General features: G+C 41.4%; 3 protein-coding genes across 4 annotated transcripts; all 3 read right to left on the reverse strand.

Annotated features, from left to right (window-relative positions):
• Positions 1–662: 662 nt before the first annotated feature.
• rad9b (RAD9 checkpoint clamp component B) lies at positions 663–9,233 on the reverse strand. Of its 2 annotated transcripts, none has more exons than XM_024439017.2 (11): positions 9,147–9,233; positions 8,276–8,346; positions 7,985–8,122; positions 7,695–7,809; positions 7,396–7,495; positions 5,603–5,709; positions 5,403–5,509; positions 4,418–4,482; positions 4,136–4,258; positions 1,340–1,574; positions 663–943 (listed from the first exon to the last, which is right to left on the reverse strand). In XM_024439017.2, the coding sequence occupies exons 2-11, from the start codon at positions 8,285–8,287 to the stop codon at positions 815–817; spliced, it is 1,131 nt and encodes a 376-aa protein (XP_024294785.1). In that variant the 5' UTR covers positions 8,288–8,346; positions 9,147–9,233; the 3' UTR covers positions 663–814. The 2 variants fall into 2 exon arrangements, with proteins under 2 accessions (XP_024294785.1, XP_024294784.1); XM_024439016.2 differs by lacking the exon at positions 9,147–9,233 and adding an exon at positions 8,677–8,812.
• Positions 9,234–9,590: 357 nt separating this feature from the next.
• On the reverse strand, positions 9,591–10,733 carry LOC112263047 (family with sequence similarity 216 member A). The gene is made up of 4 exons (XM_024439018.2): positions 10,688–10,733; positions 10,158–10,291; positions 9,937–10,063; positions 9,591–9,857 (listed from the first exon to the last, which is right to left on the reverse strand). Exons 1-4 carry the CDS (start codon positions 10,707–10,709, stop codon positions 9,670–9,672), a joined length of 471 nt encoding a protein of 156 aa, XP_024294786.2. The 5' UTR covers positions 10,710–10,733; the 3' UTR covers positions 9,591–9,669.
• Positions 10,734–16,775: 6,042 nt separating this feature from the next.
• ube2g1b (ubiquitin-conjugating enzyme E2G 1b (UBC7 homolog, yeast)) lies at positions 16,776–25,980 on the reverse strand. Its single transcript, XM_024439019.2, has 6 exons — positions 25,657–25,980; positions 20,876–20,978; positions 19,275–19,372; positions 18,961–19,139; positions 18,733–18,847; positions 16,776–18,584 (listed from the first exon to the last, which is right to left on the reverse strand). The coding sequence occupies exons 1-5, from the start codon at positions 25,697–25,699 to the stop codon at positions 18,761–18,763; spliced, it is 510 nt and encodes a 169-aa protein (XP_024294787.1). The 5' UTR covers positions 25,700–25,980; the 3' UTR covers positions 16,776–18,584; positions 18,733–18,760.
• Positions 25,981–26,035: the final 55 nt, after the last annotated feature.

The following is a 26,035-nucleotide window of genomic DNA, read 5'->3' on the forward strand; positions in this document are numbered from 1 at the left end:
TTTGAAGGTGGAATCCTACTGTTCCCTGCCAGGCAGCATATCCCTACTCTGACTCATCCATTCCTCTGTCTCAGCAGGGGCCACAGTGGACTAGATTCAAGTGTTTCCCTCGCAGCTGTCTGCTCTTATGCAACTGAGGGGACTGCCTGAAGCTACATGAAAAGGCTCCATGTGATCTGTATGTTTGGTTACACATTCCTCAAGCTTTAGTGAGTCTGTGAGATGTGTGGAGTTACTATTAGCACCCAGGTGTGGCATCCCTAGGCGCTTGGCTTGAGGAATGTTTTCATGGGCAAATCTAGGGCCTTTTCACAATTTTAGATTTCCTCCCTGGCCTCCTTTTGAAAAAGGTCAAAGGTAATCGAGTAGGGGGAAAGTGGATGAAAATGCACTTGTATAAATTAGACTGGTCATAAACATGTGCTTCCTCGCCAAATGAAGGCTATCGAGGAGGGGAGGACCGTCTTCCATTTACCTAATAACGAATTGACAATTCAACAACTTATTGGTTTCTGGGTCACAGGGAAGAGAGGACAGATGTTTACCCCAATTAATTTGATGCTTTTGATGTCTGACTTTCAGATCTACAATATATGTTTCTTGCAATAAATGCACATACCATTGGAATAACTTATTTGTTAGTAAAAAACAAACAGCCATGCTTTATGAACTTTCATTTAAAGCACTCAAAATAATTGAAAAATATCTCATTTAAATGCATTTACAATATACAATGGGGAAAAGACTATGGTCTGCTGAAAAAAATTGCAGGGTATGAAAACAGTTCTTGGCTTGGTCATCGTTGTGTGGTAACTTACAGTGCACCACTGGCCCTCTCCTCTCCCCCATCTTCTGTATCACTGGAACACACCAGACTGGGCAGCATAGAGGTGCAACCATCACCTTGCTCACAGGACACGGCCCCAAAGAGGAGGGAGCGAACCTAAGGAACCAAAACACATTACTCATCATTAATAGACAGCTGAGCAGACTATGAGCATGGGTGGAAAAAAAACAGCAAATTGTGAAACAGTTTTCGCATATGGTCTGGTGGTTCTTAGGCAAAAGGGTTTGAGATATGAGGACTGTGCAACCAGCCACACACCTTACATACGTCACAATTCACCTTCACCCTGTATCTTTCAGGTCAATCACACATCACATGGTTAAACATTATTGCAATCTAGGCAGATTCCAGGTTGAACGTTAAAGCAAGGCTTTATCTGTACTTTGGAACTTACCAAAGTATGGTACCAGTCGGAGCCTGCCAAAATAACAACACAGTGGCTTGAGGGCACAAACAGAAGTCAACCAAAGTTCATATTTTGTTCTAATTTACCTTGGAGGAAGGAGGAGTTGTGATGCCACGACCTCTGTGTGTGTAACGTGGTGTTCTGAGCCTGTCAGAATCTTCTCCTGTCCTGGTGAACTCTCTCATGAGGGCTGTTCCACTGAACACTGGGCTTCCCTGGCTGGATGCTATCAGCTCGCCTGCAGAGGGAAACCCCTGGGCCTGGGGGGGACCGGCATCTGCCTCACACGGGCCCTCCGTAGGCTCCGCAACACCTCCACATCTGAGAGCATATAAGGACCATTACAGCAAGGCTGCCTTCAGGCATTTCCCTCCAGTGGTCTGCCTATAGTTGTTTTCCTATATAGCTTCATATTGAAAACAGATGCCTGTCAGTCTCAAATCAATTTTAATTAACCACATTCGTGATAATCAACTAACTTAAGCAATAGCATTGCTAACAGACATCTAGATATATATATATATATTAGAAGTTATATGAGATGCGCATGCCACGTTCTATTGGGAAAAGGTTGTTTTTAGATAACCGAGCAGTGTGAGTTTGAAAGAAGTCTGCTCTCATGAGCGTGTGTGTTACATGATATGCCGCGTGAGTTACTGCAGCTGCACGTGCATCAGTGTGTGAGGGAGGGAGAGAGAGAGGAGGGGCAGAGCCAGGGAGATGGCAGGGAGAGAAAGGGAGGAACATGGAGAGAGAGTAGAGGGGAGGGGCAGAGCCAGGGAGATGGCAGGGAGAGAAAGGGAGGAACATGGACAGAGAGTAGAGGGGAGGGGCAGAGCTAGGGAGATGGCAGGGAAAGAAAGGGAGGAACATGGACAGAGAGTAGAGGGTAGGGGCAGAGCCAGGGAGATGGCAGGGAGAGAAAGGGAGGAACATGGAGAGAGAGTAGAGGGTAGGGGCAGAGCCAGGGAGATGGCAGGGAGAGAAAGGGAGGAACATGGAGAGAGAGTAGAGGGTAGGGGCAGAGCTAGGGAGATGGCAGGGAGAGAAAGGGAGGAACATGGAGAGAGAGTAGAGGGGAGGGGCAGAGCCAGGGAGATGGCAGGGAGAGAAAGGGAGGAACATGGAGAGAGAGTAGAGGGGAGGGGCAGAGCCAGGGAGATGGCAGGGAGAGAAAGGGAGGAACATGGAGAGAGAGTAGAGGGGAGGGGCAGAGCTAGGGAGATGGCAGGGAGAGAAAGGGAGGAACATGGAGAGAGAGTAGAGGGTAGGGGCAGAGCCAGGGAGATGGCAGGGAGAGAAAGGGAGGAACATGGACAGAGAGTAGAGGGGAGGGGCAGAGCTAGGGAGATGGCAGGGAGAGAAAGGGAGGAACATGGAGAGAGAGTAGAGGGGAGGGGCAGAGCCAGGGAGATGGCAGGGAGAGAAAGGGAGGAACATGGAGAGAGAGTAGAGGGGAGGGGCAGAGCCAGGGAGATGGCAGGGAGAGAAAGGGAGGAACATGGAGAGAGAGTAGAGGGGAGGGGCAGAGCCAGGGAGATGGCAGGGAGAGAAAGGGAGGAACATGGAGAGAGAGTAGAGGGGAGGGGCAGAGCCAGGGAGATGGCAGGGAGAGAAAGGGAGGAACATGGAGAGAGAGAAAAAGGGAGCTGTTGTAAGAGTGACACTGCTGTTGGATGTTGGAAGTGCTCCAAGGTTGCATGCTAGGACAACCTAACTCTGTTTCGCCTGTTCTCCTGCACATGGTAGGCCACTGCCTCTGGCTGTTTTCTTAGTGTTCCTCAGCATAAACATGCTTTCCATAAACACCACTGACTGCACCACACACAGAACCAGAATGTGCCGATAAAGAAGCGTCCCAGCCGGAGAGAGAATGGGAAGGACCTGGGTTTTAAATATCTTCACTTATCTTCATCAAGGTCAACATGAGAATAATGTGTGTGTTTGCCTGGGAGGTTATGGAACAGCGGGTTCAGTAACATAAGAATATAAATTGTACAACTACAACATAAACCTGTCATACAAAAATCTGAGTATTCCATGAAGGTATAAAAATGACATTTCCATTTTGGTCATTCGAACATACTATATGAACGTTTCCTTGAAAAAGGAAGAAGCAGTGCAATGCAGTGACGTCATAAGTGACCCAGATGTGCCACAATCCGGCTGGGACTGGTGCAAATCCCACCTCAGGCGGCTCAGAGCAGACACTAAGAGAGAGATACATAGAGGCCGGGCGGGCCACACACTGAGTGACATCATCACCACAGCAACGTAACAGGTTAGTGACTGTGGGGGATGTAGGGATTACAGCCTGTCAGTCTGTCAGGCCTCTAACCCAGCCAGCACGGCCTTTCCCCAGATAACCAGCCTCTGTCACAGTGCTACTGCACTGTTCTGTAACACAACGCCCAATGAGGCACCAAAAAAAGCACATGCTGGCCAACTGCCTCCGGTAAGGAGGACATCAGAGGTACAGCCAACTCTACAATTCTAGGAAAGGCTAGTTCAAATTTACTCTACTGTGACTGTCACATGACTGGGCAGGCGCTTTAAGGCTATCTAAGCCTGTTAACTTTTTTATTTGCTATTGAACTGAGAAACTGCTTCTCGCTAGGACAAAATGTCCTGCATTTCTACACACCATGCCTCTGAACAAGGGCTTCTCTGACTATTGAAATCATTTGGGCACTTCTACATACATTATTTGATATAGCGGTAGGGTTGCTATGGTAACTACATAATAGATGATGAAGATGGAAGCAGATTAAGGGCAGCATGTGATGCTGGTGATGTGGTGTATTACACAATGTTGGACCAAATACAGAACCCCCCCCTATCCGTGGTGGGGTAATAACTGTTTAACGAATGGTGACGGCTACCTTAGTGCAGCAGGAGCCTGGGCCTCTGTAGCCTGGGAGGGGGTCCTGCTCTCTGGGTTGACAAGAGTAGCCAACACCACACTGGCCTCCAGCACCATGTCCTCTACACTGAAGGCCACCGGCCTGACAAACAGCAGAACACAACATCAGCATACCTAGAACCCGGGCCCTGAGATTTCTCCAACCGTGTGAGCAGACTGGGAAAAACTCCAGGCCTAATTTAGGACCTAAGTAAAAGAGGTGATAGTCACTGGGTATAATCACAAGAACCAGGATACTTACTTTCCTGCAGCGCCAAAGTGGGCAGATACTGGTAGACCATGTGATTCAGCAAATGACAGCAATCCCTAGAGAAGAGGTTAATACATTAAACACATGCATGTTTGGAGTAACTGTTTGATCATTCACCACCAATTAAAATAACAGGTCACAAGACAGCAATGTACATTAGATGACAGGGCACATATTACCAATGTTGCTGTGTACACTAGCCATAACCTTTCAAGTTGTTGGGGTCAATCACAGTGAAAGGGGTAATCATGGGTTCAGTTGAATTGCTTTGTCCGATGCCCAGACACCAGAGCCTCTGTGTGTGTTCGACTAGCCCCTCTAACACACTGTGACAGGTAAGACTAGCAGCAATGTAGAGACTGGCTCACTGTCCAACTCAATCACAGGCTAGCATGGACACACAGCAGTCTATAGCTAGGCATAGCTTTACTGTGTAATGAGGGACTTCACAAAAGGGTACCCCCAACAACATTCCAGGACGTTAGGGTCGGGTCAAAGGATGTGGGTCTGAGCACAAATTGTGACACTTTAGTTGTACTTTATAATAAATAACACAAAAAAACATAGGATGCAAAATGGCTGCCTTTTTGGGGTCCCAATGTGACATATTTTGCTATTGAATCATGCTGATGTTTTTTTCTCCTCTGAGGACTTGGGTATATTTGGAACATGGTATGAGAGTTAGGCAATCAATGCATGTGTTCTACTACTTATTACTGTCTGTTCACTAAAAATGTAGTCATGTGTGGGGAAAAAACATCATATTATAACTTGATTCATTAGGGTCATAAAACAAAATCCCGCCCATGAGGGGAACGTTCCATTGAAAATGATAGGGTACAGAGTCTCCTGGACACTTGGGTCCTGTAAATAAATAAATTAACCCATGGGTATGCAAGCACAGACAGTGACACCCTCCCATATTCACATGCTCATGTGACAAAAAATAAGGTCCATCCCAAAATAACCCCCTTACCCTCAGCTCCTTCAGACAGAAGGTTATGTCTGAGTCAACTCCAACCTGGAAGTAGTCAAACTCACTGGGCTCTAAAGACATCTCAGTGTGCATGGCCTTCATTTGATCTGCAACCCGAAAAATCAGGAGTTAGGCACAATATGTTACCGACTTATTGTGGGTTGGTTTTTTCATACAGCGCAGACAGTGCAACATCTCACCACTTTCATCTTCATAGTAGCTTTTCAGATTGACTCTCAGAGGAGACATGGACAGAGTGATCTCTTCCTGAGACACTGGGAAGTGCATCACCATGTCGCCTAGAAGTCTGGCCCAAAAATAATAATACAAATTTAATACAATTATAATAGATAGTACAAATGTAAATTACTAATGAAATAATCATCATATACTGTATACCCTTGTCATGACGTTGGCCTCTTTGGGTATAGCAAGCCCCATCCCCCTCTCCCCGCCTCCCCCTTTCCTCCTTCAACTAGGTTGCTGTGGTCAGAGAGACGTCATAAATTCCTGAGGATCTCCTCATGGACACACAGTATAGAGAGAGTACATTTTCTTAGAGGGCAAAGGAAATCCTTCCACCTCACAGAACTTGAGGTATGAACAAATTTCATGTTCTGGAGAAAGTATAAAAGATTGGTGAAGAATCCAGCTACGAACTGGTCCGTTTGTGACATCTTGGGGAAGCTCATGGGAGACGGTGTGGCCACATTTCCATATAGCTGTTTATATAATAGCCTCAGATATGAGGTTTACATCTAATTGTTGTATAAGATGAATGAGTGAGTATGATACTGTTTGTATAATTGTGTAATATGATTTTGGACTGTTTAATGAAGAAAAATACAATTCCCTTTGGATTTGAACTAAATCAGAGGACCGCCCCTGAGCCCAGTTAAGGTCAGGCCTCCTGGGACAGCTCTTTTTCGGCCCTTCCAAATAAAACCCCCTCTCGGGTTTTCGATCAGCAGACCAAGCTTACCTCAATTACGAGATGGCTAAAGGTTGCAGACCATGTTTTTCTCCATTAGGAGAGTACAAAGGTTGTAGACCATTGCTGAATCTTTTAACCATACCACGTGGTTAAACTCTTAAGACTATCGATACCGACAGAATAAGAACAAGTTTTGATATGAATTACTAGTCTCCAGCTAGGAATTCGGTATCATTGAACGCGAAGAACGACAACCGGCGAAACATACATTCTATAACGAAACAAATTAATGTCACTCTGAACTTACCACTATAACCATGACAGAGAGAAAGAGGGAGAGACAATTCTACAAAATAAACAAACTTTTCACCAGCGATCAAGACGACACACTGAGCGTAAATATATATATTGATTGCAATTGTTCCCAATGAGTGAGCGTTCATGTGCAAAGGATTAGCATTTCAATTGTTATAATTATCACTTTGTAGTGACTTCTTAGTCGACCCCCACTTCCCCTTTTGTCTAACAAGCCGCCATGCTGGTTTAGCCCACTAGGGCACATTCTCCTATCATTTCATGTAACCACATTTACCTTGTTTGTTTGTTTGTTTATGCATTTCTGTGAATTAATTAGTTAGTAATAAATAAATTATTTAAGACAATTGATGTATGGATGACTCATAGTGAAGACTGGGTTCGTGCAGATAACCAACAATTTACGACATTTGGAATGAGACTAACGTGAGGTAAAGTAAATAATTCATTAATTCGAAGACTAATTGACCAGATAAAATATCTGAAAAGTTATTTTAGGAAATGATAACTTTGTAATCTGAATATTTTTCCTGGGTGCCTCGACTTCCTAGTAATTACGGTTACATGATTAAACAGTCTAATCGTGTAATAACTAATTACAGAGAATCTTTGATAAAAAAACTATCAGTCTTCAGTTAATGATAGTAAAGACACGGCACCCTGTAGTAATTCTTAGTCAATCTCTGAATCACTCTTCATCAATGTCACGAGAAGATAGATTGGGATATGTTTATGGGAGCTCACCTGGGCTGGGCCTTCAGGACATTGGGGCAGAGGTGAGAAGGAAACACTGCCTGCAGAGCTTCACTCTCCTGGAAACCCATGTTGTGTGTTTTGGTGATACCTGTCACAATGAGTATGAGATGTTGGGACACAGCGCCATCTAGTATTGATACAATGCATTACAATCTGAGAAAGAATCCCCTTTGTTCCAAAATCATTGTTGAACACCTACTGGAATTTGCTCAACACACACCCACACAAGTCCTTAACATATAAAACAAGATCTTATCTGAGAGCACTCTATTGGACTGTTCTCCTACCATGTCTGCAGTGAAACTGGAATATCACCCGGTTGTCTGGGAGATTGATGGATATTTGACAGCTATCCACATTACGCTCAATGGTAGCCAGGCACCGAAATAGCGGCAGCACTGACTAAAACCAAAAAGATGTATATTAATACACAGCTATTACACTATCAGTACTATAAAGTCTCACCCATTGTAAAAGCAATGATGCCGGACTGTTCCATATGGGCCTGTGTGAGACATTTATGTATCTTGAGATGTTGGGGTCATATTCAGCAGATTCAGAACAGCTTGGCCATTACCTTCATGACCAACTTGCATTTGACAGTTCCACAGTCCTGGGCTGGTCCTGTGTCTGGGCTGTAGTGTTGGAAGAACAATGGGGAGAAGAGGAAGCAGGCGTAGGCAGAATGGGCTGAGTTCACGGACCTCATTGCCAACTACAAGAGACCAGACCAGGCAGATAATTATATGCATAATGGTTAGAACAGGACAATGTTATGTAGCTAACACTTTAAATTGATCAAGCTTTGTAGACCATCATCAAATCAAACGTTATTTGTATAGCACACTTCAAATGGACTGATGCTTACCCCTTTCATCATAGGATCCAACCATAATTCATCTCCTATGCGTGCCAGGGCATGAATAGCCTTCCCAAACACTGTCAGAAACAGAGTCAGAGATACTGTTAATGTAGATTAAATTCATCAATTATGTGTCAACATATTTAGCTATCTAAATCCTACATTTGAGCTATCTAGCTAAATCACTTTAGAGAACAATCCGCAGACTGAGGTAGGCTGTCAAAGCTAGCCAACTTTAGAGAATTAGCCAACTTTAGAGAGTAAGTTAGCTAGCTAGCTAACGTTTATACTATCCTGTTTGGCACATTTAGCTAGCTAGCTAAGTTAGCTAGATATGTACTTTAAAATGTGTTGCACATTTCTGTATCAATACGTTACAGTTATCTATATTCCAAAAGATAACGTACCTTTAACACCGTTTCTTTCAATGACACACTTCATTTTGGCAGTCAAGTTCCACAAAGTTTGATTTTGTGGTGATCACTAATTAGAGTGTCTGTCGGAGCAGTTGACGCGCAACAGCTACAAAACAGCAGCATGGAGATGATTTACTAATGAACCATATTGTGTAATATGCTAATATATTACCATTATGGTTAGTATGACTATAAGTGGTCATGTAATGTATATTAAATTAAAATTCTAAAATCCTGAATGCATACAAAACTAGATTCAAGAGATTTTTTACCAATTTAATTTATTATCAAGCAGTCACACTGTAGTAAATGCACTGCAAACACATTGTTACATAATAATCTCACAAGCCTATTACAGAAACCTTCCCAGCTGTCATTTATTTCTCTTCAGGTGTTTCTGTATATTAGTGTTTGCCCCTGCTTTTTGGGGGGATTATATTTGACATTTTTCAAATACTCACCACATGATGAACTGCAAATTAAGAGGTAGAATCAGCAAAATGACATTGCACGAGCAGCTCTTGTGCAGATATTGTGATGAAAGACTGCTCTCACACAGTCACACACAGTATCTGCGCATGTGCAAAGGTTCCCTTCATGCTCTTACAAGGTGGTAGCCACAGGACCAAAACAGTGAAGTTTAGACTCGCGATTCAACGACCTTGTTGCAGAAATTGGCACACTATGCTGTTTAATTTGTGCATCTACTTCATATCGCTGACTCTACCTTTAAGTTTTAAACCATGTATTATTAAAATTACGTGTAATCATACAATCAACAGACAATAAATGTACAGTGTGTAATAATGGTTTATAAACTATTTAAAAACTCGTATAAACAGTTTAACGGGAGACTCAAATAAATGTGTTACCAATAAGGAGAATGTGTTTTGAAATTATACAAATTACACTATACTTCAATACATTGTCAGAATAATAGAATGTATGACTGACTTCATTATAATTATTTCAAATACAATCTTCTCACTCTGCACTGTGACTGTTGGTAATCTTTGGGAGGATAACTTTAGAGTGCACTGTGGTGCCCTTCATCTGTCCATATGGCTTGATCCTAGAACCAGAATCTCTCTCATTGTCCATCTTGAACGTGAGCCGATCTTTAAGCAGTGGACCTCCAGTAGTATGTTTGGTTGCATCCAAAGAGCTATGACCTTGAGGGAAAACATTCAATCTAAGATGGGCAATAGCTGGTGTATATTCCATTCTAAAGTAAATACAATTACAACCCACCTGATTTAATACACCGGTGCAGCACATTGCGATAGCGTTGCTTCATCAGTCGCCTCATGTGCTCGGTGCTGTAGACATTTGCAATACTGTAGAGATATCGTTTCTGTCCAGTTGTGAGGGTTGGATGCTGGAACATGATAACAATATTTTGTAGAACCCTACATTTACATTCAGCAATATATTAATTATGGTATATGGCAAATAACTTGCTGACATGTTACCTGTAGAAATGGTGCAGTCATCATGGACTTGGGGACGTGTATGGTTTTCACCTGCTGGTGGTCAGGAACCTTGAAATGTGCTGTCCTGTGCATCTCCACCCTGGTGTTTTGTTCCTTATACACATGCTCAGAGTCTGTCATATAGATAGGTGTATTAATGAGGCCTCTATCTGCATTAATCACACAATTGTCGATTGAGTAAAATGTTAATGCGTATTAGATCAATCACCAGTAATGTTAAATAGATTGATGTACCAAATTAACATTACACTAACATTTGGATAACTCCCCAAAATACATTTTCCAAAATACCATTTGGAAAGATATGAACTCCTATACCCGACTGGCTTCTGTGGTGTCTATTACACGCCACACGCAGGCTATTACATTTCATTTCTCTATCAACAGAGCAGCGTTTCGCCTTGCATTTCTGACTCACAAAATAGCCTATAGTTTCAAATTAACAATGTAAACATGCAAACATACAATGCACAAGTTAACAACCAGTAGGCTATACATACAGTACATACCTATATATCTATGATGGTACATGTTATTTGACTCCGCAGATCTACAAACATGAAATAATAGAAACTTGATCTGAAATGTTGTTGAAGGTGGTATGATGTTTGCATTGAACGCAATAATAGCAAAGCTCGAAAAACAAGTCATCATTAAAAACAGATGTGTCTATAAATATAATGTACTCATTTCATTAACATTCATTACAGAAGCATACAACTAGTTCATTTTGCAAGCCTACCTGCAAGCCTACCGCAGCTACCACCGCGTTTTATCAGGCGATCTCCTTTTCTTATTTCCTCGACAAATGTAACCTGTTTTCTCATGATTTTGTTACTTTGTAACAAATCGATGAGGTCAATTTTAATATTGGTGGTTACAAGTATCAATCTTACATTGCCATGGTCGTGTGACCAGGAGAGGATGTCAGTCCATGGGGCAGATCCAGAACAGACTACTGACAAGAGGTTATACAGAGCATTCTCAAAGTATTCAGACCCCCTGACTTTTTACACATTTTGTTACGTTACAGCCTTATTATATAATGGTTTAAATGACAAAGCGAAAACAAGTTTTTAGAAATGTTTTGCAAATGTATTTTTTTTTAAACAACAGAAATACCTCATTCACATAAGTATTCAGACCCGAGACTCGAAATTGAGCTCAGGTGCATCTTGTTTCCATTTATCATCCTTCAAATCAAATCAAACTTTATTTGTCACATGCGCCGAATACAACAAGTGTAGACTTTACCGTGACATGGTTACTTACAAGCCCTTAACCAACAGTGCAGTTCAAGAAAAGTTAAGAAAATATTTACCAAATAAACTAAAGTAAAAAATAATAAAAAGTAACACAATAACATAACAATAACAAGGGTATATATAGGGGTACCGTGGGGGTACAGGTTAGAGGTAATTTGTACATGTAGGTACAGTGCCTTGCGAAAGTATTCGGCCCCCTTGAACTTTGCGACCTTTTGCCACATTTCAGGCTTCAAACATAAAGATATAAAACTGTATTTTTTTGTGAAGAATCAACAACAAGTGGGACACAATCATGAAGTGGATTGACATTTATTGGATATTTCAAACTTTTTTAACAAATCAAAAACTGAAAAATTGGGTGTGCAAAACTATTCAGCCCCTTTACTTTCAGTGCAGCAAACTCTCTCCAGCAGTTCAGTGAGGATCTCTGAATGATCCAATGTTGACCTAAATGACTAATGATGATAAATACAATCCACCTGTGTGTAATCAAGTCTCCGTATAAATGCACCTGCACTGTGATAGTCTCAGAGGTCCGTTAAAAGCGCAGAGAGCATCATGAAGAACAAGGAACACACCAGGCAGGTCCAAGATACTGTTGTGAAGAAGTTTAAAGCCGGATTTGGATACAAAAAGATTTCCCAAGCTTTAAACATCCCAAGGAGCACTGTGCAAGCGATAATATTGAAATGGAAGGAGTATCAGACCACTGCAAATCTACCAAGACCTGGCCGTCCCTCTAAACTTTCAGCTCATACAAGGAGAAGACTGATCAGAGATGCAGCCAAGAGGCCCATGATCACTCTGGATGAACTGCAGAGATCTACAGCTGAGGTGGGAGACTCTGTCCATAGGACAACAATCATTCGTATATTGCACAAATCTGGCCTTTATGGAAGAGTGGCAAGAAGAAAGCCATTTCTTAAAGATATCCATAAAAAGTGTTGTTTAAAGTTTGCCACAAGCCACCTGGGAGACACACCAAACATGTGGAAGAAGGTGCTCTGGTCAGATGAAACCAAAATGGAACTTTTTGGCAACAATGCAAAATGTTATGTTTGGCGTAAAAGCAACACAGCGCATCACCCTGAACACACCATCCCCACTGTCAAACATGGTAGTGGCAGCATCATGGTTTGGGCCTGCTTTTCTTCAGCAAGGACAGGGAAGATGGTTAAAATTGATGGGAAGATGGATGGAGCCAAATACAGGACCATTCTGGAAGAAAACCTGATGGAGTCTGCAAAAGACCTGAGACTGGGACGGAGATTTGTCTTCCAACAAGACAATGATCCAAAACATAAAGCAAAATCTACAATGGAATGGTTCAAAAATAAACATATCCAGGTGTTAGAATGGCCAAGTCCAATCGAGAATCTGTGGAAAGAACTGAAAACTGCTGTTCACAAATGCTCTCCATCCAACCTCTCTGAGCTCGAGCTGTTTTGCAAGGAGGAATGGGAAAAAATTTCAGTCTCTCGATGTGCAAAACTGATAGAGACATACCCCAAGCGACTTACAGCTGTAATCGCAGCAAAGGTGGCGCTACAAAGTATTAACTTAAGGGGGCTGAATAATTTTGCACGCCCAATTTTTCAGTTTTTGATTTGTTAAAAAAGTTTGAAATATCCAATAAATGTCGTTCCACTTCATGATTGTGTCACACTTGTTGTTGATTCTTCACAAAAAAATACAGTTTTATATCTTTATGTTTGAAGCCTGAAATGTGGCAAAAGGTCGCAAAGTTCAAGGGGGCCGAATACTTTCGCAAGGCACTGTAGGGGTGAAGTGATAATAAACAGTGAGTAGCAGCAGTGTACAAAACAAATGGGGGTTGGGGGAAATGTAATAGTCTGGTGGCCATTTGATTAATTGCTCATCAGTCTTATGGCTTGGGGGTAGAAGCTGTTAAGGAGCCTTTTGGTCCTAGACTTGGCGCTCCTGTACTGCTTGCTGTGCGGTAGCAGAGAAAACAGTCTATGACTTGGGTGACTGGCGTCTCTGACAATTTTATGGGCACCGCCTATTATATAGCTCCTGGATGACAGGAAGCTTGGCCCTAATGATGTACTGGGCCGTATGCACTACCCTCTGCAGCGCCTTACGGTCAGATGCCGAGCAGTTGCCATACCAGGCGGTGATGCAACTGGTCAGGATGCTCTCGATAGTGCAGCTGTAGAACTTCTTGAGGATCTTGTGACCCATGCCAAATCTCTTCAGTCTCCTGAAGGGGGAAAGGTTTTGTCGTGCCCTCTTCACAACTGTCTTGGTGTGTTTGGACCATGATAGATCGTTGGTAATGTGGACACCAAGGAACTTGAAACTCTGAACCCGCTCCACTACAGCCCCGTTGATGTTAATGGGGGACTGTTCGGCCTGCCTTTTCCTGTAATCCACAATCAGTTCCTTTGTCTTGCTTGCACTGAAGGAGAGGTTGTTGTCCTGGCACCACACTGCCATTTCTCTGACCTCCTCCCTATAGGCTGTCTCATCGTTGTCGGTAATCAAGCCTACCACTGTTGTGTTGTCAGCAAACTTAATGATGGTGTTGGAGTCGTGTTTGGCCATGCAGTCATGGGTGAACAGGGAGTACAGGAGGGGACTATGTACACACCCCTGAGTGGCCCCAGTGTTGAGGATCAGCGTGGCAGACGTGTTATTCCCTACCCTTACCACCTAGTGGCGGCTCGTCAGGAAGTCCAGGATTGAGTTGCAGAGGGAGATGTTTCTTCAACTTGATTGGAGTCCACCTGTGGTAAATTCAATTGATTGGACATTATTTGGAAAGGCACACACCTGTCTATATAAGGTCCCACAATTGAAAGTGCACGTCAGAGAAAAAACCAAGCCATGAGGTCGAAGGAGATGTCCGTAGAGCTCCAAGACAGGATTGTGTCGAAGCAGAGATCTGGGGAAGGGTACAAAAACAATTCTGCAGCATTGAAGGTCCCCAAGAACACAGTGGCCTCCATCATTCTTAAATGAGAAGTTTGGCACCACCAAGACTCTTCCTAGAGCTGGCCGCCCGGCCAAACTGAGCAATCGGGGGGGGGGGGAAGGGCCTTGGTCAGGGAGGTGACCAAGAACCCGATAGTCACTCTGACAGAGCTTCAGAGTTCCTCTGTGGAGATGGGAGAACCATCCAGAAGGACAGCCATCTCTGCAGCACTCCACCAGGCCTTTATTGTAGAGGCCTTTATCAATCAGGCCTTTATGGTAGAGTGGCCAGACGGAAGCCACTCCACAGTAAAAGGCACATGACAGCCCGCTTGGAGTTGCCAAAAGGCACCTAAAGGACTTCAGACCATGAGAAACAAGATTCTCTGGTCTGATGAAACCAAGATCGGCCTGAATGCCAAGTGTCAGATCTGGAGCCAGTGGCGGATTTAGGCATAGGCGACATGGGTATGCGCCCAGGACGGCATCTTGCCGGGGGTGGCATGGGGCGCCGCACAATTTAAAGAAATAAACATTTGGAATGGTGAAATTTGCACGATCGGTTTTCTATCACTCATTTGCACGTCACGTCAATGATATCATGTCACCGTGTGGGACTGTGGGTTAATTAACCTTGTCGGAGTGGGCGCCCTGATTCTAGTTTGTGAGCTAAGCAGGCTACTGCCTGGGAATGCCTCAGAAGTATGAGATGGCGCGGGGGCGCTGGGTTGATCTTTGGTGTCCCCACTGGAAGTCCGATCAAACATCTCTGGAAAGACCTGAAAATAGCTGTGCAGCGACACTCCCCATCCAACATGACAAAGCTTGACAGGATCTGGGAGATACTCCCCAAATACAGGTGTGCCCAGCTTGTAGCGTCATACCCAAGAAGACTAGAGGCTGTAATCGCTGCCAAAGGGACTTCAGAAAGTACTGAGTAAAGGGTATGAATACTTATGTAAATGTGATATTTCATTTTTAAAATTTGTAATACATTTAAAAAAAATAAAAACGTTTTTTGCTTTTTCATTATGGTTTATTGTGTGTAGATTGATGAGGGAAAAAACGATTTGATCAATTTCATAATAAGGCTGTAATGTAACAAAATGTAGAAAAAGTCAAGGGGTCTGAATATTTTCAGAATGCACTGCATTGATAAAGTATTTAGATCCCTTGACTTTTTCCACATTTTACTACATTACAGCCTTATTATAAAATTGACAATAGTTTTTTCCCCTCATCAATCTACACACAATACCACAGATTTTTTTGCAATTAAAAAAAAAATAACACTGAAATATTACATTTACACAAGTGCCAGGTTTCCTCCAGACGTGACGCTTGACATTCAGGCCAAAGTGTTCAATCTTGTTTTCATCAGACCAGAGAATCTTGTTTCTTATGGTCCGAGAGTCTTTAGGTGCCTTTTGGCAATCTTCAAGTGGCTGTCATCAGTGGTGGAAAAAGTACCCAATTGTCATACTTGAGTAAAAGTATAGATACCTTAGTAGAAAATGACTCAAGTAAAAGAGAAAGTCACCTAATAAAATACTACTTGAGTAAAGTCTAAATGTATTTGGTTTGAAATATACTTATGTATCAACAGTACATTTAATTGCTTAAATATACTTAAGTATCAAAAGTAAAAGTATAATTTCAAATTCAAATTATATTAAGCAAAGCAGACGGCCCCATTTTCTTGTTTTTAAAATGTAGTTAGCCAGGGGCACACTCCAACACTCAGACATTACTTACAAAAGATGCATTTGTGTTTAGTGAGTCCACCAGAACATAGGCAGTAGGGATGACCACGTGTTCTCTTGATAAGTGCATGAATTTCATAATTTTCAGGGAAAATGTATGGAGTAAAAAGTACAATATTTTCTTTAGGAATGCAGTGAAGTAAAAGTTGAGAAAAATTTAAATAGTAAAGTACAAATACCCCAAAAATGACTTGTGTACGTAAGTATTTTTACTTAAGTACTTTACACCATTGGCTGTCATGTGTCTTTAACTGAGGAGTGGCTTCCATCTGGCCACTCTACCATAAAAGGCCTGATTGTTGGAATGCTGCAGAGTTGGTTGATCTTCTGGAAGGTTCTCACATCTCCACAGAGGAACTCCAGAGCCCTCTCAGAGTGACCATCGGGTTCTTGGTCACCTCCCTGACCAAGGCCCTTCTCCCCCGATTGCTCAGTTTGGCCAGGTGGCCAGCTCTAGGAAGTCTTGGTGGTTATAAACTTCTTCCATTTAAGAATGATGGACGTACCAAATGTGGAAAAAGTCAAGGGGTCTGAATACTTTCCGAATGCACCTTAAGTAAATTGACCCATTTCTTCTCTTCCCATCCTATTAGACCAACACTAGATAAATAAAACAAATACAAAAAGTATGACAGTTAACACATTTTATTGAGCTCATGTCAAATACACATGGCATAAACATAGTGGTAAACACAACAAACAAGGGGAATAGGGTGAGAACAGGATTACCTGGGAAAAACACGATTGAAATGATCAGAGTGTATTGCTTCATGATGTTTTAAATGCACAAAGTCTCTTATGCAAATACAGTGAACACCGGTCTGAGGTGAAATCTAAAGAGTACAAAGCCTACACAATACCATCAATTGTAAACCATATGTCTCTTCGAAATATATGAATAATACCTGCATTTGTATGCAATCCCAGCATAGCTAATTTGTTGGTAAATCAACCTGCAAACATGACTGCATGTGTCATTAGTGGTTTGTCATTTGATAGTCTTAAAGTATCGGTCATGACTATGACATTGTTGTTGATGATGATTTATTTGGTGTCGGCTTTAGGGTGGCTCTAATGAACACGACGAACAAAGCAAAGTTGGATTATTAAGCCTGTGGCAAAGCACCCCACCACAATTCAAACATTGATTGTTATGCATAATATTAAATCAACATGCATCAGAACGCTGTCCATTTTTTCTTTCTTTCAGAATAACACTTGATACCAGATGACTTTTCCATTACTTTTCACATGTCAACAATCCAACAGCAAAATCCCATGTAACAGACAAAACAAACCTAGATACCTTATGCATTTGAAACACATTTCTAACTAATGGTGTAATCACATGCCTCCCAGTAATTTACCACCTGGTTTCACCAAGAGTAAATAGATGGTGGTTAATATCATGAGACTTCTGTCATTCCTTAAAGAAAGAAACAGGTTGTCCACAATAGGCTGCGCCAATAACAGAACATTAGATGGCCTTAGTTTGAGACTTTTGCACTCATAATCTGAATGCACAAGTCAGAATATAAATCTAGGGGTAGACGTGAATTCTACAAGATCTGATTTTAAAAAATAACGGTACACATGCACCAAGAAGCCAAACGTGCCACCCATCCCCCAGAAACAACCTCAGAGGGACAAGTCAATCACATTTACAGCTCCCATGTAACACTAGACTAAGAACAAATCAAACAACTATAAAACCTAAAAAATTTAATCATTTTAAGTTGAGGTAAATTCAGATGCCAGAAAACTGGTATATCCACTGAATAATCACAGCTTAATTCTTAACAACATAGAACTTTTTGGTTGTTTTGGAAAAAGTTTCATTAAAGCAGAGTGACCTCAGAGTTGACTGACATGATTGGTAACATACATTGTGATTATCTGGGTAGAGGACCCAGTCAACAAGCACACAGATCAAACCCTCCAGGGAGAGGACAACCGCCAAGAGGGAGTAGAACTAACATAAGGCAGCAGTGATCAAATGACAGGTGTTGAATGACGAAAACATGCTTGACAAGGTTTTGCAGGCAGGCCCGCATTCTGTAGAGGTGACTAAAGATGGGAAACTTGGTGAGAACCTAAGAAGAACTGGCTTTCATTTGATTTAAATTCTTCAAGCACAACAAACAAATTGCATAAGAAACCTGGTATAAAGTAGAAACTGTTCAGCAGCAGATTAAAAAAAAGCTAGTTAATTTACAGTAGTGACATATCTTACATTATATCTTTCCAAATAAATTAAATGAAATCTATAATTCCAGGCAGGAAATGGAGGGAAATATTTGCTGGTAGGTTCTCACATTCATTCTTCGTTTGAAAAAAAAGAAAAGTGGCTGACCAACCAAATCCCTTGATTGGCAAAAGAAGGGGTGCAAAAGCCTAGTCTGAACTGACTATTTTCCTTCTGAAGCCATTTCCTTTAGCTAGATGGAAGAGGGGAAAAACATTCAATGTTTTCTACCACAGTCAAGTATGAAACAGAACAGTCAAAACTGAACATTACAAAAATAATGATTGCATTCCGTTAAAGAACAAAAAGAATGAGTAGGGAGGTAAATGTTGCTTACTCACCCTGGAACTTTGCCATTGAGTCTGGGTTCTAGTCAAATGCCATCTCCTGGCTTTTCCGTACACAGCGAGCCACCTTCCTCTTGAATTCACCATTCGGATCCTCCCTCCACTCTTTCTGTGGGACAGGCACAAACTCAATAGCACAATTGTCATTGTCACTTTGACACAGGTTCTGGACGTACTTGGGTATTGAAACACAGTTTAAATACATGTATTATTACAACTCACCGCAGCATCCACATTAGCAGGCGAATCACTGTTAGGGTCGGCCAGCATGGAGATCACACTAATCATAATCGTCTCTACAGTGTGGATTGGAAGCCAACGTTCCTCTGGTTTCTCATAGCCAAACTTGTCCTCTCCTGGCTCATGCAGTATTGAGATACATACATCACCATTCTTTGCCACTAAGAGAGATGAAGTGATTATATACACTAGTAAACAGCAAACTTAGTAGGGGACACAAATTCCACTCCAATGATTCTAAAACGGTTACAGCTCTGGGTTTAGTAAGGCTCATAACGTGTGACCAGTGTGTTTACCATTAGGATGCCAGATTTCAGTGATGAACTTCATCTTGGGAGGCCGTAGTGGATAATCATAGGGAAAGGTCAAGTACGCTTTGAAAAACCCTCCTTCACTGTAAGGGAGAGAACAGAGAAAGCAAAGCATTTCACATTGGGGTCATTTAGCAGATACTCTTATCACAGCGATTTACAATTAGTGCATTCATCTTAAGATAACTGGGCGAGACAACCACATATAAGTAAGTACCTTTTCCCTCAGTAAAGTAGTTATCAGCAAAGTCAGTGCAAGTAGGACTATATACACACAGTGTACAAAACATTAAACAACTTCCTAATATTGAGTTGCACCCCCTTTTGCCCTGAGAACAGCCTCAATTCGTCGGGGCATGGACTACAAGGTGTCAAAAGTGTTCTACAGGGATGCTGGTCCATGTTGACTCCAATGCTTCCCACAGTTGTGTCAAGTTGGCAGGATGTCCTTTGGGTGATGGACTATTATTGATACACACTGGAAACTGTTGAGCTTGAAAATCCCCAGCTGCGTTGCAGTTCTTAACACTCAAATCGATGTCCCTAGCATCTACTACCATGCCCCGTTCAAAGGCACTGTCATCTTTTGTCTTGCACATTCATCCTCTGAATGGCACACATACACAATCCATGTCTCAATTGTCTCAAGGATTAAAAATCCTTCTTTAACCCGTCTCCTCCCCTTCATCTACACTGATTGAAGTGGATTTAACAGGTGGCATCAATAAGGAATCATAGCAGTCTATGTCATGGAAAAGGGGCTGTGGGATTCATTTAAGAGGTAGGGTTTCAGACGTTTTCGGACGGTGGGCAGGGACTCTGCGGTCCTAGCCTCAGAGGGAAGCTGGTTCCAACATTGGGGTTCCAGGACAGAGAAGAGCTTTGACTGGGTTGAGCAGGAGCTGATCCTCCGTAGGGGTTTGTCACCAAGAGACCAGAGGTGGCAGAGTGCTCGGGTTGGGGTGTAGGGTTTGAGCATAGCCTGGAGGTAAAGAGGGGCAGTTTCTCTTGCTGCTTGATAGGTAAGCACCATTGTTCTGGAGTGGATGCAAGCTTCGACTGGAAGCCAGTAGAGTGTGCGGAGGAGCACGGTGACATGGGAAGGTTGAGCACCAGGCAGGCTGCAGCGTTCTGGATAAGTTGCAGGGGTTTGATGGCACAAGCGGGGAGCCCAGCCAAGAGATACCGTAGCTGCATTAGTCTGGACAGGAGATGACAAGAGCCTGGAATAGGAACTTCGCCGCTTTCTGTGTGAGGAAGGGTCGTACTCCACGGATATTGTAGAGCATGAACTTGCAGGAGCGAGTCACTGCTTTGATGTTTACAGAGAATGACAAGTGGTTGTTCAGGGTCACGCCAAGGTTCTTTGCACTCTGGGAAGGGGACAATGTGGAGTAGTCAACCGTGATGGAGAGGTCTTGGAGCGGGCAGGCCTTCCCCGGGAAGAAGAGCAGCTCCGTCAAGGTCAAAGCAGTCATCATCCCCATTTACCCATCTGAGAGTACATTCAAAGTATGTACTCCTCTTCTTTAGGAATATCAACCTATGTTCTACTGACACATTCTCAAATAAATGTCCTAACTTACAAGAGGGTGTCTTGTGGCCCTATGATGACCACCTCCCATTTGTATATATCCTCATCATCTATTAGGCCAGCTGAAAAGCCCTCCACTGGGTTCTTGTTGAGCTCTGAAATAGAAAGACACAAGGTAACAAAATGCAACAACTAACAAAAAAAAGACAAAAGGAACAGTGAAAAGATGTTTAAACAGGGGTAGAAAAAGAGAGCGACAGGTACCTATTGTCAGTGTGGCCAACTGAAAAGGTGGCCTGTATGTACCCCCCCCACAAAATTGAACATCCATTGGCTGAAAGAATGTTCATGTGTCTGACAACTTCCAAGATATATAAACGTATAGCTATTTACTAAAATACAGAAGGGGATGGGTTAGTTAATAATTTGCCTTCAGAAACTATTCAAACTCCTTGACTTTTTCCACATTTTGTTGTTACAGACAATATTTAAAATGTATTAAACTGAGATTCTGTGTCATTTTCACCAATTAGATAAGCAGCTTCAATGTTTGGTCACTCAAAAAGTGGAAGATTTTACATATACTGTACCCATCACTTTGTAGCACAGATAGTTGGATGAAATACAAACAAACCTTGCTTACACTTCAAAGCGAGGGCACAGATTTCAGCCTTGTGGGAAAAAACAGACAAAAAGTTTTAATTCCACCATGGAAAACACACGGCCATCAGACACCAGTCCAGGTCCACTCACCAGCATTATTTCCTTTCATCATTTGAACAGGGCGAGGGAACACAAAGCACACACAAGCTGCATTCAGTAACAATATTCTTATTTGTCTTATAAATAGAAGGCAGATGCTCCCTGACAACACAAGGAACTTTGATCCTATCAAAAGGGCAGGGGAGACTAGCCCATGCAAGCTGCATTTAGTCAAATTAACCTCTTCGGGGTCGGGGGCAGTATTCGGAAGTTTGGATGAATGAGGTTCCCAAAGTAAACTGCCTGTTACTCAGGTCCAGAAGCTAGGATATGCATATAATTGGTAGTATTTGATAGAGTGTTTTCTAAGGTTTCTAAAACTGTTAAAATAATATATGTGAGTATAACAGAACTGATATGGCAGGCGAAAACCCGAGGAGAATCCATCAGAAATTTTATTTTTTGGAGCTCACCACTGATTTTTATGGCTCTCTATGGGAATAGAAAAGGAATACATCCCAGATTGCAGTTCCTAGGGCTTCCAGTAGATGTCAGTCTTTAGAGTTTGTTTTTTGAAAAACTAGCTAGAATTTGTAGTTTTTTAAGTGGCTCCCATTTTGGCTGTAGTGTTTTTACGTGCGCGTGGATGAGAGTGCGCACTTCATTATCTATCGCCGGTAATGAACATACTATTCTCCGTCTTACATTGTATCATTCATTTACATATTAGGGTACCTGAGGATTGATTAGAAATGTTGTTTGACTTGTTTGAACAAGGTTTATTGGTAACTTACAGGATTAATTTGTATGCATTTTGAACGAGGGAAACCGGTGGATTACTGAGTCAAGCGCGCCAATATGAAGGACTTTATCAAACAAAATAACCATTTGCAACTTGATGAAGATCTTCAAAAGGTAAGTGATTTATTTTATCGCCATTTCTGACTTTCGTGACACCTCTGCTTGGTTGCAAAATGTATGTAATACTTTTGTGTGCGGGGCAGTATCCTCAGATAATCGCATGGTGTGCGTTCGCCGTAAAGCCTTTTTGAAATCTGACAAAGCGGCTGGATTAACAAGAAGTTAAGCTTTTAAGTGATGTATGACACTTGTATTTTCATGAATGTTTAATATTACGCGCTCTGCAATTTCACCGGATGTTGGCCAGGTGGGACGGTAGCGAATATCCCTTTGAGCAGGTTATTAATTACACTTTGGATAGTGTATTAATACACCCAGTCACTACAAAGATACAGGTGTCCTTCCGAACTCAGTTGCCGGAGAGGAAGAAAACCGCTCAGGGATTTCACCATGAGGCCAATGGTGACTTTAAAACAGAGTTTAATAGCTGTGACGGGAGAAAACTGAGGATGGATCAACAACATTGTAGTTACTCCACAATTCTAACTTTAATGACAGAGTGAAACAGAGGAAGCCTGTACAGAATAAAAATATTCCAAAACATGCATCCTGTTTGCAATAAGATACTAAAGTAAAACTTGCAACAACAAAAAAAAAGGCATAGAAATGAACTTTATGTCTTGAATACAAAGAGTAATGTTTGGGGCAAATCCAACACAACATATCACTGAAAATCTTCACATTTTCAAGCATGGTGGTGGCTGCATCATGTTATGGGTATGCCTGTCATCAGCAAGGAATAGGACGTTTTTTGTGTGTTAAAAAAAAAAAAAAAAAAAAAAAAAAAAAAAACTGGTTCAGTCAGCTTTTCAACAGACACTGGGAGACAAATTCACCATTCAGCAGGATAATAACCTAAAACAAAGGCCAAATACACACTGGAGTTGTTTACCAAAACAACATTGAATGTTCCCGAGTGGCCTGGTTACAGTTGACTTAAGCCGGCTTGAAAATCTATGGCAAGACATGACAATGGCTGCCTAGCAATGATCAACAACCAAATTGAAAGAATTTGAAGTAGTTTTAAAAGAATAATGTGCAAATGTTTTACAATCCAAGTGTGCAAGCTCTTTGAGACTTACCCAGAGAGACTCTGCTGTAATCGCTGCGAAAGGTTATCCTAACATGTATTGACTCAGGGGTGTGAATACTTATGTAAATTGGATATTTATATATTTCATTTTTAATACATTTGCAGAAATGTCTAAAAACATGTTTTCATTTTGTCATTATTGGGGTATTGTGTGTAGATGGGTGAAAGGAAAAAAACAATTGAATCCATTTTGAATTCAGTCTATAACAACAAAATGTAGAAAAAGTCAAGGGTTATGAATACTTTCTGAAGGCACTGTATAGCAGAATTAAAACCGGTATTGTTAAAGCCATTTTAATTCAATTACTTTTTGACAGCATCCCTTTTGATTTAAACAAAGCTTTCCATAGATGTTTGCCTATGGAAGAAGTGGACAAAGTTACTTTTTGTACCTGAATGCAAGAATATTCAGGAGATAAAGGTGCTCAAAGTTGACTCATTTTACATACCTCACCATAAGACATCCATGTCTTCATCACTGGAAAATATAAATGGTTGAGTTTTACAGCATTTAAAAAGCTTACAAAGAGTGTTGTCAAACTAAAACTAAGTTCAATCAAAATTACCATTTTTAAACCTTTGATGTCAATGATCTTAAAACACCTAAACTCTGATTATTTTCATATTTACATGTTGTAGCTTAGACCCCATTTCAGATCATCTAAGGTGTTTGTGTTGTGCCTACTATCAGTTGAGAAACAAAATGCTCTTGAATACAGAGTGGGTGTCACTTCACCAATAGAATTCATAAAATCGACCTATTTCTTCAGACCACTGCAATTTAGCTGGTACACTATTGAACTTGAATAAAATGTTTTACTTTAATTACTACCCCAAAGATGACCACCTCTCCACGTCGAATGTCAACTTAAATTGTCATTTCTATTATTTATATTTATATGATTTCAAAAGGTTTCCTAAAGAAGATTGACAGTATAATTTAAAACAACAGTTCCCATTCAAGTCAACACTTGCTGATGTGTGGAGCTCCAGCGATCTTTGTGGTACAATCTCAAAGTCGACATTTCATTTTTATTCAAATTTGAGTACATTTATCAGCAAAAACATGACATTCACCATGTATTAAAGAGCATGTTGTGTCTCAACTGATTGTGTTCACAACAGAAAAAACAGATATGTCAAATAGGGTCTAAACTACAACATACGCACATTTGAAAAAAAAATCGATGTTTACGCGTTTAGATAATTGACGTTAAGGTTTAAAAAAAAGTAATTAAAAAATATATATATAATACCAAAAATTCGGAAATTATAAAACTGTTTGACAACTTTGTTTGTAAGCTTATAAATGAAATCAACCTCAACCTTTTGTATTTTGCAGTGATGATGGTGGGGTACCCAAAATGGGTCAACTTTGGTTACCTTAACATCTTGAACGTTTTGGCATTCAGGTCCAAATAGTAACTTTCTGAGCACTTATACAATGAGCAAATGTGTATGGTAGGTTTCGTTCAAATCAAAAGGGGTGTTGTCAAAAAGTGATTGAATTCAAATAGATTTACCCGTATACGCTAGCTGTCAACCCCTAATGGAGTTAGCTACAGTGAATGTATGCCATTGCCAGAACAGGATAACAATGATGCGATGTTCCCACCATTGTCAGATGGGCCTGGGGACGATTATTCCTTTGTTCCTTGGCTAGCTTGTCAGTTAGCTAATAACAAGCCAGATCATGTTTACAGCCCACTAGGGTTGTGTTTCACTGCAGACAGAGGTTGGTGTAAGATTAGGTTAAGGCTAAATTAGATAGTTCTTTCCTCTATAGCTCGAATCAGTAATAAAATGTTAACTTCCTAGCTAGCCAACTAACGTAACGCTGGTGACGTTCTCATTGACAGTCAATATGTTAAACTAGCTAACTCGCTGGTTTGGACTACGTCAATGCATACATTGGGTTAGTCGTGCAGTTGAATTCCGTCATCTTAACATGATAATTAAGCGGAAAATATATAACTAGACTGTGTTTACAGCCAAGATCATTGCACTAATGTAAACAAACAATCGTGGCTGCCCTCATTGAACCCGGCGGATGGTTAGCTAGGCTAGATAGCTACGTAGCTTGGGGGTCTCTTTCTTTCTTTAAACCTTTGTCTTACCTGCCAATTGCTTTCGAAGAAGTAATGCTGATTGTTCAGTCATTGTATGTGGGCTTCAACCAAAAAAAAAAAAAAAATGTGTTGCCAAACACTGAGAGAAATAATAAAATCAAATTGGCAACTAGATAGGCTACCTCCGTGTTATGACAGGATAGTGGTAAGATATGTTCCAACAGCGCTTGGGCAGAAACTATAGCTGGCTAGACTTTTCTCCTGATCATGAAAACTTTGAGTGGGTATTAAAAAGCATTTAAAACGATGTACAATTTAAATCATTTACACCAAGGAGAAGAAAAAAATATGTAATATGTATGACACATGTATCAAGGGTAGGATGTTGTTTTTTTATAAAAGCGAAACATAATTCATGGGTCCTTCA

Source organism: Oncorhynchus tshawytscha, linkage group LG12 (genome assembly GCF_018296145.1).
Source record: "Oncorhynchus tshawytscha isolate Ot180627B linkage group LG12, Otsh_v2.0, whole genome shotgun sequence".
Taxonomy (NCBI): domain Eukaryota; kingdom Metazoa; phylum Chordata; class Actinopteri; order Salmoniformes; family Salmonidae; genus Oncorhynchus; species Oncorhynchus tshawytscha.